This window comes from Dermatophagoides farinae, chromosome 6 (genome assembly GCF_024713945.1).
Source record: "Dermatophagoides farinae isolate YC_2012a chromosome 6, ASM2471394v1, whole genome shotgun sequence".
NCBI lineage: Eukaryota > Metazoa > Arthropoda > Arachnida > Sarcoptiformes > Pyroglyphidae > Dermatophagoides > Dermatophagoides farinae.
In genome coordinates, this window is record NC_134682.1 from 4,919,502 (window position 1) to 4,934,014 (window position 14,513).

The 14,513-nt window shown below is 30.0% G+C and overlaps 1 protein-coding gene across 1 annotated transcript; it reads right to left on the bottom strand.

Moving 5' to 3' along the window:
- Positions 1–9,988: 9,988 nt before the first annotated feature.
- Positions 9,989–12,214, bottom strand: LOC124493794 (uncharacterized). The gene is given in 3 exon segments (XM_047056895.2): positions 9,989–10,421; positions 10,423–11,839; positions 11,903–12,214. Coding segments are annotated over 3 exon segments (1,974 nt in total). The 5' UTR covers positions 12,058–12,214; the 3' UTR covers positions 9,989–10,019.
- Positions 12,215–14,513: the final 2,299 nt, after the last annotated feature.

Below are 14,513 nucleotides of genomic sequence, written 5' to 3' on the forward strand. Positions count from 1 at the left end.
CAATTCAGTGAGTGAGAGTTTATTCATTTCATTGTTTGTGCGAGAATTACGCGTTTGCAATTTACAAACAAAACAAAGCAAAAAGATTTTCATTACTCTAAAAATGATCATTTTCGTATCCATACGAGAACCATAAATACTTTCCAAGTTTAGTGTAACAAAATAAAAAAAAATGACAACAACAACAAAAAAAATCAAGAATCAACATCATCTGGATCATTATCATCATCATGGATTGAATGAAATGAAATGAAAAAAAAAGTTCAAAAAGATAGAAATCTCATAGGTGTCTTCAACTTTAATTGAGTTCCATGGATCGTTTTTGTTTTATTTCGTTTGTTTCAAACAACATAAAAAACAAACAAATAAATATCTAGTGTCTACGAATCGCAGTTACAAAAATTCACTTTTATTTGATTATTACGTTTATATTTAGAAATGGAATCACGATTCTTTTTACGGCAAATATTCATGCGACAATGGTGATGATTCAATTCTTTTTTTTGTATTTTTCACTAGAAAAAAAAATAAAACTTTCAAATTGATCATCTGATGAATCTGAGACAAAGTGTGTGTTCAGAGTTCATTTTCATCATCGTCGTTGTAAATCGTCGAACCACAAACATTGAATCATCATCAACCCATCTCGTTCCATTTGAAAAACACACTCGGGAATTATTTTTTTCTTTTCGTCGTTGTTGTTGACTGTGAATGAATGACGATTATTGCAATTCCAAAATGCCGGAAAAATGAACTTTTTTGTTGTTGTTGTTGTTGTTGAATTTGCATGTTGAATGTGGAATTTTTTTCCGCTCTTTTCTCTCTGTCTCTTGAATTAAAAATTGAAACTTTAAAATTATTTATTCAAGCGAAAAACAATCTCACTATAATAATCAAACTATTCTCTGGCACAGAATAATGGAGTTTTTTTTAACAATCAAACATCGTTTTATTCTGTTTTTTTTTTTGTTTATTCTTGTTTGTTCTTCAAACAAACCATTATATAATGCTCTTGAACCAGATTTTTTTTTCTTGTTTTGTGTCTGGTTCGACCATATATTCCGGACGGGCCCAATTTCACTGGAATTACTGGTATTTGGCGTTGGGAAAATGATATTTATTTTTTATTTTTATTCCTAATGTTACCTTTTCTCTAGTTTTGTTTTATTATGTCTCTCTTTTGAAATTTCATTAAAAATCATAAATCATTTCTTTTTTTTTGCTGAAAATTTTTCTTGGAAACAAACATTACGTTGTTATGTATTCGATAGAAGTAACCAGAAAAGAGAAGAAAAAAAATACCGATTAAATTACCGAAATTCCGGAAAAATACACACAATTCATGGATGATTCATGAGAAAAATGGCCAGATTGCATTTTTCAAATTTACCGGATTCTTGTGTTTTTTTTGTCTATTTGTTTACTTGTTTGTTTGTCAGTTTTTTCTCCTCTCGTACAATCGAATCTTCAAAATTCCTTCCACTTGCCATTCGAAATCACAACTAATAATAATTGCTAAAATTCGTGGCCGGCCGGTTCTTCAGAAGTTTTACCAAAATTCCAGAACCAAATGTTGGAGGGTTTTATTTTGAAAACAATTGGACAATAATAATAATGATCAAGTGATCAAACGAGAGCAAAAGAGAAAAATGAATTTTTCAAACCAAAAAAAAAAAAAAAAACGAAAAAAATCCAAAATCATAGTCACGAAAATTGAGAGAGAATTTCCGACCAAACAACGAACAAAATGAAACAAGAAATAAGAACAATGATTCGGTAATATGAAGATGATCTACTACTACTAAAACGACGAAAAAAAAATATTTGATCGATTTTTGATTGGACTTTTTTTTCTTGCGATTCTGTTGGATCACCACATTCCCTGTTAGTGTTTGTGTAATGACCATACACATATACCATAATAATAATAATATTACTCGAACCATGTCATTTATCGCCTCATCAAATAACCATCAATCATATGAAAAAAAATATCCTTTTTGCGTTTTGTTTTTTTTTTGTATTTCAAGAAATAAAAAAAAAATATTTTCATTTTAGAAACAACGATAACAACAACAACAGAAATAGCTCACGAAAATTAGTAATCATCATCATCATGGCAAGAAACAAAAAAAAATGGATGTATATTGTATCTCGTATCATCATCACTTAGTAAATAGTTTGTTGTTCGATGATGATGGTGATGATGATGATGGTTTGATGCAAAATTCCAGTGTCTGGTGGACTGAACGATTACGCCCATTCTAGATTCTGAAAACCGTTGTTTTTTTTTTGTTTGTTACTGTTGATTCTTCTGTTCCAAATTTTCTAATGCCCCAAGAGAGAAATGGACCTGAAAAGAATAAGGTGTTTTTTTGTATCTTTCTTTTTTGTTTTCATTTTCTAACAACAAGCATAACATATCCAAAAAAACAAATCTATTTATAATCGATTGATCAACTTGTGTGTGTGTATGTCATTGACAATGTTGATCATCATCACCATTATAGTATGAGAATTAATTGATCGATTTTGGTGATCCAGAAAAAATAAATCAGAAAATCAGAAAACCAAAAAAAGAAAAATTCCAAACGTCGATTTCATGTGTGAAACTTTTTTTTAAAGAAAAAAAATTCATAACCGGAATCCGGATGTTATCCGAAAAAAAACTGTCAACCGGCTGATGATGAGGATTTGAACATTTTAACTGCCAATCGATCCCGCCGTCACATATTATGAAAAAGGCTGATTATCATCCTTTTCTTCATCGTCATCATCATCATCATTAAAAATGTCCTGATCATATATAATATGACAAAATTGAATGAATTCAAGTAAATATAAAAGTAGCTTAAGTGATGATGAACAGTGAAAGAAGTAAGTCTCTCTTGAGAGTGCACTATTGTAAATCGCTTCTATTGTTATTGTTGTTGTTGTTGCCAATGATTCTTGTTCACCAACATTAATAATAATAATTTGTCATCCATATATAGTTGGTTTGTTTTTTTTTTTGCGTGATGTCCATCATCCAAAAGAAAAAAAAATGACAAAACGTTATAATAACCGACCGGACAACAGCGAAAAAAAATTCCTAATTTCTTATTTGACCAACAGAACAACAACAATAACAACACGCTATAATTTTTTTTTCAACATTTCTCGGTACATTTTCTCCCGGTTCTCGGGTTTTTTTCTTCGTTTCGGCTTTCATATTTTTTTTGATACAATTTTTGTTGGTTCGTTCGTTTTTGATAATTCCAAACGACATTTATTTACGTTTGGGACAAACGTTTCTTTTGTTTGCATCTTATTTCGTTGTCTGTATCTCATCATCGTTGTTGTTGTTGTTGTTGTAATCGTCATGTTGTTGATAATACGCTTAACATGAGAATTTGACATATTACTAGGGAACAATGAAATGAAAAAAAAACGAAAAAAAAACTAATGCAAAATCCAGCAAAAGTTCAAAAAAATACAATGTAGACAAATTATCGGACAGGGTTTATGTTTGTGTGTGTGTGTGTGTAACATGGAAAATAAAGTCTCCAAACATCTTTTAGATTGGTAAAGCAAGAAAGAGAGAAAATCCTTCTAAATAACAAAACCATTTTTGTGTGTCCAGTTTTCAGTTGTTGTTGTTGTTGTTGTTGTTGTTTTCACAGAGTTTCAGAGTTTTGTTTCATTTGTGTATGTGTGTGTGTCAAATAATTGTTAACCGAACAATGAAATGAAATGAATGAAAAAAAAAATATAAACCAGAATAATGGTAGAATCTAGAGACACACACACACACAAAATGTAGACCGTACCGGATTAAGTTTCAATTCGTAGTGTGGTGATGGTAGGTAAGCATAGAAATAGAATTCTTCTTATACACTGACGATTTATTCTAACACATGGTTTTGTGAATACTCTAAGAAGTATTAGAATAATTCCTATACCGATTTTGGCATCATCATCATCATCATCGTCATCTCTATATTGTGAAGGGTTAATCTCTCAATATGATCATTTCTCAAAATTGGTCAATTTAATTGTCTCTACTATATGTGTGTTCTTTTTACAATATCTCTTGATGAAATGTTTATTTGAATGGAAAAAAAAGAAACAAAAAAAAAAAAGAAAAAGAAAAACAAGCAGATTATCATCATTACATGATGGACACGATAATAGACACACACTGGCAAAGAAAATGCTCGTCTTTTTTCAATTCAATTCAATTAATTTTTAATTTTCTTTTTTGAGACCAAACTAAAACTGAGAAAATGAGAGACAGAGAGAAAATGATTGAAATTTTTTTTTTTTAACAAACGACAATCGAGGTGAAAACTATGCATTTCATTATATTTTCTAATCATAATCATTTGGGTGTGTCATGATGATGATCACAATCATCAAAAAAAAAAAAAATGAATTAATAAAAAACGACAACAACATTTTGATTCAGTGAAAAAATTGTTGAAATTATTCACCATTTCACATCATCATTATTTTAAAAAAAAATTTGAATTCAATAGAAAAATTATTCAAAAAAAAAATTTTTGACCTTCAAAAATCCAAAAATGAAAAAAAAAACAATCTTCATAATCACCAAAAAAAAAAAAAAAGTTGATCCACACTGTGCTTTCAAACGAAAAAAAAATGATTACCACCACCACCAACAACAACAACATTTGCTTGAATTTGATTAGTTTGTGTGTTGTGTATTTCGCAATAAATGAATGAATGAAAAACGAACCATCATCAGCACCACTTCTAGATATGATTACCAAGATAATCATTTGTGGCCGGAGAAACGCAAAAAAAAACCGGGACAAAATCATATTTTTTTCATTTTTTTTTTTTGCTTTTGTTGTTGTTGATTATGATGAGGATTATTGTCATCATCATCATCATCATCATCATCATTATTAGCAACATAATCATTGTAAAACGCCCATGTAAAACAATTTAAATTTGCATAAATTTTTTTTTATTTTTTCTCTTGGAAAAAAAATGATTAATAAATTGCGGCCGGCATTTCTTCGGATTGTATGCTGGTGGTTGAATAATAATGGTGAATCTCTTGTTCATGGTCAGAGGGTTGCGGTAATCATCATTTGATGATGATGGTGATGATGAACTCGAAAATGAATTGACCAAGATAATATCACTGAGTATTTGAAATACAAAAACGACCAAATCATCATGATCATCGTTGTCGTCGTCGTCTTCGTCGTCGTCATTGACTATGACGACAATCCAATTCAAATTTGATTAGGGTTGATTTCTGCTTAGTGTGTGGTGTGTCCATGTCAACGATAATAGTCATTAACATCATGGTGATCATTTCGATGATGATGATGATGATAATGATAACCGGGTGATGGAATAGTGATTCAAATTTCATGTATCATTATTTTGTTTTTTTTTCAATTTCATTTTTTCTTCGTTTGTGGTCCAATGATTTTCAAGATGATGATGATTATATATGTCCAGGTATTAGTGTCCAATTCAATGACAAAGAGAGAAAGAGAGAGAAGAAAAAATTCTAAAATTTTTCAATTTTTTTTTGTCTGATGCTTTGTTTCATTCACACAAACAACAAGCCATTAGAATCAAAACTTGTTTTGTTTTTGTTGTTGTTGTTGAAGCTGACACTTGATCCGATTGATGAGATTTCATTTCATTATGATTATTATTGATTATGGAATCAACCAAATGAAAATGTTTTGTTATTGTTGTCCGGATGATGAAACATTTCGAAAAAGGAAAAGAAAAAAAATTGGATTTCCCGGAAAAAAATAGGCAGACAGAATGATGAGAGCAAAGATAATGTTTCAAACATATGTGCACACCGGATAGTAACAATATTTACCGTATATTTACACTTGGTTCGATATTATCGACCGGCCGGTAAATATGAAACGAGCGAAAGAGAAAAAAAATTGGATTTTCCCAAAATAAAAAAAAAGACGGATGATGAAAGAATGTAAAAAAAAAAATTTCGAAAGTTTTCCATCCACTGACACCCAGAATCAGCCGTTAGATTAGATTGATAATTTGATGATGAAATGTTGAAACAAACAAACAAGCAAAAAAATAAATTGAATTTGAAAAAAGTAGCTTAGACTAGCTTAGCTACTAGTGTATGTGTCTGTGTCTGTGTTGTGATGATGATGATTGTCATTGTCATCGATCCATTTTTTTCGGAATTTTTTTTCCGTGCCTCTGTTTGTGTATCAACGGATGAATGAAACAAATTTAAATGAAGAAAAAACAATCTTTTTCCTATTGACATTACACATGGTTGACATTGTGCTATAACTAAATGGAACGTTTGTTCGTCCAATTTGACAAGTTGACACATTTCTTCCTTCCGGGCAAAATAAAATGTTTATTCTTTTCCTCTGCACTATCGTTTTTTTTTTGTTGTTGTTTGATGAAAATATTTCCAATCTGATTTCGGGTTTCATTATTTGTTAACTCTGATTGTGAATCTGAAAATGGAATTGACAAAGCAAAAAAAAAATGATTCAAGCATCAATTACCCTGGCCAAAAGGACCTGATTCGACAATGCTGTTTTCTTATTTTTCTATTCTTGTGAACTAATTAGAAAAAATAAAAAAAAAATAAAGACCAAATTCATTTTGTTCGTTTGTTTTTTTTTTGTTAATCCAGAATCGAAACCAGAAATAGAGGCAGTGAGTGAAAATGAATGAATTTTTTTTTGTTTCGTTTCGTTGAACCAGACTAATTAATGAATGAGAAATAAGTTCAATCTAAACATTCACAAGCAAAAAAAAGAAAAAGTTTTTCAATTCAAATCACTATCAATGTTCCAAGAATGAGTAAAAAAAACTGTTACTATTAAATTGAAAACGATAAAACTTTTTTCTCTTTTTCTAATTCATTTTTTGTTGTTGTTGTTGTTGTCGATTCATTCATTTTATTTTTCCTAGTTTCTCTCGAAATCGGTTTATTTGTTTCAATTTTACAGATTCAACAACACAACATCTTAATACAATGACGGCAAGAAGGACAATGGATTGTCGAATCGTGTCAATTTGATTCTCTACAGAGGGTAATAATTAATTGACTGTAATAATTCTTGAATTGACTGTCTATGTATGTGTATGTGTGTGTTAAAACAATGGAAAAACGAAAAAAAAATTAACGATGAATAAAGAAATGATATTTGCGATTACTTTCCATTTCAATTTCCTGTGATTCAAAACAATTGAATGTTTGTTTGTTTGTTTGTTTTTCTTGGGTTGATAAGATGAATGTCTCCATTCGAAGCATCATTTCAATTTAGACTAACTGGTAACAATTTAAATTTTTCACAGACAAAAAAAAACTAAAATAAATCAAAAGAAAATTGTCGTAAAGAAAATTGACCAAAAATTTACGATGAATTTTGTGTGAGCGAATGGGCATATAATAAACCAATTAATTTCTGAGAGAAAAACTTTGAAAATTATTTGCAAATAAACCCGAAAAAACCACCACCACAACCGAAAAAGAAAACGTTAATATTCAGTCATAAAATTATTCATCACAATCTCACGACCTAGAAAAAACACGTGCTTTATGAGATGATTTAAAGACAGCGAAAAATCGTAAAAAAAATTCAAATTCTCTATTTCAACAGTTTTGGCAAAAAATCTATTAAGTAACTTTCAGTGTAAATTATTATTTCCACTTTTTTTTTGGTTTGTTCGCACACTTTTTTTTATTGATCACCACCATCATCATCATAATAATTTGAAATTCGAGATACATTTCATGTTGCCATTTTTTTCTCTCTACAACGCATAAAGTAGAATTTATTGAAAACTTTACACTGGTATTAATAATGCGAAGGAAGGAAGTTCCAATTCATTTATCCCAGTTGAATTGATCATCATCAACATCAACAACATCGCTGACACACACACACACACAAGTTGTCACATGTCTCGAGAAAAAAAAAATTCTCTTGCTGAACAGAGACTCACAAAAAAAACGATTTCATTTTCATTTTTAATTCAACAACAACAAGAAAAAAAACGAAAAATTTTCGATTTTTCGTTTTTTAAATTAAATTTTACGTCTCAATGACATTCGTGTGACTATCACTAGATACACAAACAGATATTATATTTACCGGATTCTCAGAATCTCAATCAGTGAGGAATTTTCTTCCACTTTTTCTCTGATGATGATGATGAAATTTAACGAGGAATTTTTTTTCCGCGAAACGAATTCATCTTGTTCATCATTATTAGTGTACAAAATTCTGTTGAAAAAATAAATGAAAAAAAAACTATCGAAATCAGTAAAAAAAAAAGATCAGAATTGAAATTAAATTAAGTTTTAATATTTCATTTCGTTTTTTTTCTTCTCTTCATTTTTTCAGTTTCTTTTTTTCATCATCATCAGTCGATCGATATGGTTCTTGATCATCTTCATCATCATCATCATCATCATCATCATCATCGATCGATTACTGATGATGATGATGATGATGATCAAGTTGGTTTCAAATGCGAATCTGGTGTTTTTTTCAAATTTAATTCAAATTTCATTCAAAAATGTTTTTTTTCCATTCACGATGATGATGAAACACACTTTGTTTGTTTGTTTTTCTCCACCTGAGAATCCACCATCGTACTACAATCCAATTCGTTCATTTTTTATTCATTTCTATTTTCATTCAATTTTTTATTATTTATTTCAAAATTAAATCCTTTCGAATCTATTTTTTTTTGCACCAAACAAAAAAAAATATACATCACCACCTACGATTCTGGATTTTTTTTTCTAAGATAAATTCATAACAAGATTTCATCACCATCATATCTACTATTGTCATCGAGCGGCTAAAAAAAATGACAATTTTGTCACCACCACCAGTACCACCAACCAATCGCTAGTCAAATCGTTTAACGCGGTTCTAGAGATAGAATCGAAAAAAAATAAAATAAAATTATAATTTTAAATTGTATCTCATGTGATGACTTGAATTTTTTTTTTATTTTTCAATCAAAACAGTATTTATAAGTGCGTGTGAGTTTGTGAAAATTTATATATACATTGTGTAAATCTTTTTTCTTTCTGAAACTTGAAAAAAACAGGATTTGTTCCTGTGTTCCAGAATTTTGTAAGTTATGAATTATTTTATAAGGTGCAATACATGTAGCAAGCAAAAAAAAGTCGCTAAAAATTATTCGCCATCATTGATTTGATTCAATTTGGACATTTTTTCCAATTCCTCTCTATGATTCTGATTTGAAATTGTGGACAATTTTTTTTTCTTTACTTTGTCTTTCGGCTCCCGAATGCGCGATATTAGATTCGTTGATATTATAAGGCAGACAGAAAATACTGTACTACCATCAAAGAAAGAATCGTAACATTTCATTGATTTCATTCCATGAACAAGTTTTGTTCTCTCTCTCTCTCTTTTTCAAGTAGATTGAATTTCAGGTTAAAGAATAGAAGCAATGAATCATGAATTGAATGGGAAGGGGAAAAATGAATGGATCATATTTTTTTCTGGAATCCATCATCATCATTTTTTCTTCTTATTTTTTTCGATAAAATTATTATTGTTCGTTTCAGGAACAACACACACACACGCACACCAAACATTGAATCAAAGATTTTTCTCCTTTGAATCGAAAAAAATGGATTCACAAATTATAATAATATCATCTCTCTCGTGCACTACAGCAGCATTTGGTTGGCGTCACCCCTAAGGCCATAATTTAATTTTGGATCATTTTTTTCTTCTTCTTTTCTTACTTTTATCGGCAAAAAAGATCCATTTTTTCTATTATTCGATCTAAAAGATAATATTGATAAAAAGAATGATGTGAAGAGAGAGAGAGAGCAAGAATATTCTAGGCAAACTTTTTTTATTTTTCCAAAGAAAATAGAACAGAATATTCAATCATCAAATCAGAATTAGAATAAAGGAAGAAAATGATGAAAATTTCCACATTAACATTGTGTGTCAATTGATTGATTTTCCAATATTTTTCTTTGCTGATTGTTATTTGTTTTTGGGATTTTTTGGTTCCGGTTGTTGTTTTTTCATCACTGTTGTTGTTGTCTTTGCATTGGCTGATTTTTTTTGTAATGAAATTTTTTTCGACCCTGTTGCCGACTTTTTATTATTATTACCGTAGATTGCAGAAGATTTTATTGTTTCTGGCATATTTAGAAATGATTTTCTTGGTTTTTGTGCTTGTTCTTTTTGAAATTGTTCAATTTTTGTCTGATAAAATCCATTACGATATAATAGTTTATCTGTCAATGTTGTTGGCCGTACGATCAGTTGCCGTTTAATACGTCGTGTTTCATCCATCAGCCATTGTTTTATTGAATTTTGATATGGATACAGACGACCAAGATAAAGATTCAGAAATTGTTCAAACATTTGATGTGACCAACCCGATTTTTGCTAGATCCATATCTGTTACATCCACAGAACTAACAGTAATTTCACAATTACGTTCCTCCTTGACCATTGTATCCGTATTCGGTTGTGTCCACAGGTATGTACAATTGAATGATTTCATGTAGAAATATATTCCATTACTAACAATATCCAATTTCTGCGCCGTAGATAATCGATCAATATGTGAATCGTCAATACGAAAATAAAGATTCCAAAGAATCTCTAATCTTGAACGCAAAACATCATAATAAGTATAAAGAACTTGTTGTAATGTAAATATTATCAGCGGGCGATATGGCCGTGATTCTTCTTCTTCCATACAAAGCATTTGTATTCTGGCAGCCATTTCTGGATCAAATTTCATCTGCGTAAAAGGCAACGTTGGTAATATGTCATTCATTTCATTCCAAAACATTATATGACCTTTGAATATTCTTGGATTCTGGTCCATTTTTAAATCAATTTGTATTTGATACCAATCAACATATAACAGGTCATTAATTGGTATTGAATCGAAATAAGTGAAATCCAAACCATCATTATTGTAATAAGCATCAAAACATTTAACACCTTCCTGTAGGATGACCATTGGAAATGATGTCAGTCGACATAGAAATATTGATCTTGTATAGAATGTATGATGTGGATTTTTCAGATTACAATATCTAGGTGTGCCTTCGATTGCGACATACGCTCCGGAACGAATCAAACGAACAAATGGTCCTGGTTTTTCTTCTGATTCACGGGCAATTTTCCTCTGCAATCTATCAAATGCACAATTTTGATCCAAAATAATGGCGAAACAGTCTTTACTAAGGAAAAAATTGAAACGTTCTGAATAAAAATTTCGATCATCTTTTGGTTTTTTCGTTACAAATGTTTCTTTCACTTTATACAAATCAGGCAGTAATTTTTCCACATAAATATGAACCAAATCATCATGACGTTTTAATAATCTTTTGATTTTTTCTTTACCACCACCACTACTACTACGCGAATTATCTTCCAATGATGATTGATTCGATAATGATTCATCGCTTGGTTCACGACTTAGAATATCAACCAATTTCTGTAAATGTGTTCTTGCACGTATTGCTTGACGATTACATGCCTGTGAACTACGTGCCATAACCTGTACCATATTCTGTGATAAACGATGTGGAAAAAAATGATCACGTACCGAATCCAAATCATCAATGAAATCCACATATTGTGTAACATTCAGATTGATATCATTTTTACATGCTGATTGCATAACAAACAATAAATTGGCATCCAATCGTGTTAGATGTGTCGTCAACTCGGTACGATATACACCAAGTTTGATTGATTGTTCCATTGATGACCAACAATTTGAGGATGTGGATCTTGCACAAACCAGATAACAACCTGGATTCATCGAACGATTTATGCTATTGATTTATAATCGATCAATTAATCAATCATTCAGATTATGTTACTCTAATTTGACTTACTTATTTTTGATCCATTTCGGATCAATTGGTAATTCATTTGGATAACCAATCATAATGGGAAAAATGTAATCACAAAAATCTGCCGGTAATATTGGATCACCATCAATGATTAGATCCGTTTCTGGATCATATTTCACCAGATAATTATCTACCATTTTTAATGCTGATGAAAGATCAGAAAATCGATGACTCCATACCAGTAAGCCGGTGGAAAGAAAACGTTCTGGATCTGGTGGTGGTGGTTTTTCAACCGAATTATCACGTATTAAAATATTAGATTTACTAAAACTTTCATCACTCGATAGTGATGATGATGATGATGATAATGGTGGCGATGATGACATTGTTTATTTTGCAAATGAAAAAAAAAGTTTCGTTTTTTTTCTTATTTCGACCGATTAACTAAGCAATTTTTATACGTTGAGAATTTCGAATTTTTTCTTGAATTCTAAATTTATTTAGAAATTTTCCACAAGTTAATTTATTTTCTTTGTGAATACAATCAATTGACTTGTTTTTTTATTTTGTTTGGATTTCTTTTTTTCATTTTATTCTTGATTCTTATCTTAAAATTGAAAAAGAAAAAGTTTGACCATTTTTTTTATTCATATTCAAGACATAAAACATGGAGCCTCTTTCTCTCTCTCTTACGAATAATGAAAGATTGAAAAAAGGCCGCCGTTAGATCTAGAATTTCATCATCATCATCATTGTCGAGTAGATGAGACATTTGATATCAAATTTCTTTGTAGGGAAAAAAATTTTTTTTTATGACCAAAACAAACACATACACCTCCATGGTGGTGATTGGGTCTATTCAATTCTAAATCGAATGAATAGAATACTATTGAATCCTTGTCATCGTTGTTTGTTGTTGTCGTTGATGAATTTAAAAAGAATCATCAAAAAGAAGAAACAAATGTAATAGAAAAGCTCCTCTAAACTACAATCAAATATCAGCCATGAAGAAGAAAAATTGAATGACGCAAACTACATGATGATCATCATCGACAACAAAATCTATTTCATTCAGTCATTCAACGTGGAAATGACATATTTATGTATGATAATAATGATATAATTGCCCCATCCATCTGATTCCATTCCATTCACATTCATTTTGTGTGTATTTTATGTATTTCTACCCTATTTCCATATAGAACAAAAAAAAATGATGATGATGATGAAAGAAAGAAAAGAAAAAACAAAGTAAATAATATGAAATAGTGAGAGGCGTAAAATGAACCAGAACAGCAAAAAAAAAGTTCCACAATGTTAAAATGTCTTATTATTGGATCATTGGCCAAACAATAATAAACAAGTCAAATGCATGAATCTTGCATTTGTTGTGTGTGTGTGCGTGTGTTTGCGTTGGACAAGTTTTGGAAAATAAATAAATAAATAATATTCAAGAAATGCACAAAAAAAAAGAAATAAATGTCAAAAATGCTCAAATGTTGATTTGAACTTTGCCATGAATTCATGAGTGGGTACGTGGAAAGTTTCTTTTTCTCTCTCAAAAAAATTCTTACTCTCTGGATTTGACAAATTTATTTTCAAATTGATTTTAGCGATATTTTTCAAAAAAAAAAAAATTTGAAAACATAAAAATGATGAAAATCTCTTTCTAACTTGCCTTGTGTTATATTTTGGTTTTTTTTTTGCAACATACAAAATTCCATATGGAAAAAATTATTGTCATCATCATCGTCAATGATGAAGCAGCGCATTATGAAAAACGATGATAATGTACATTGTATATGAATAATTCTTCATATTTTTTTCTTCCTGGTTATTTGAATTATGATGATGATGATGATGTTGGTGGTAATTATTATCATCATCCATTCAATTCATTCATTTTGTGCATCATGGCTTATGATTATTGCCAACCCAGGCACACAAATATATCGTCGATTTTTGTTGTTGTTGTTGTTTGGGCCTCTCTTCTTCATTTTTTCAATGACCATAACTAACTAACTAACTAACTAAATGAACCAAATAACTATAACAAACTATTTATATTCTGTATATGAGAGAATGAATTTGGTCAACAAAAAGTAATTCATGAATGAAGCAAATTATTATCATCCATAACATCATCATCATCATCATGGTGATGTTTTGATGATGACATTTAGTTCAACCATTGAGTTTTCGTTATTCCATTTTTTTCCTGTTCTTCTTTATTACAATGATTGTCCGGGAAAAAGAAAAGAGAATTTATTCTCGATTCTATAGCTGTGTGTGTGTTTTTTTTTTTGTTTCAACAAATAATATTCTCTCAATTCTAGATGCTCTATACATTTATCTATCTATGAAATGGATAGTGGAATGTGTGTGTGTGTGTGTGTCCATTAAAAAAAATCATCATCATCGTGATGGCCATAAAGTTGGTCATTTGTGTCCATGTTATTGTTGATGATGGGTATGAGTATGGATTTTCGATGGCCATGATTATGATTACTGATGATGATGATGATGATGATGACTTAATCATAAGCTTTGGCATTCCGTTGGGTTTTTTTATGTATGTATGTTTCACATATGGATATTTGAATAGAATAAAAGTGGCCTGTTTTTTCGCTTGTTCTCTTCATCTCCATGTATT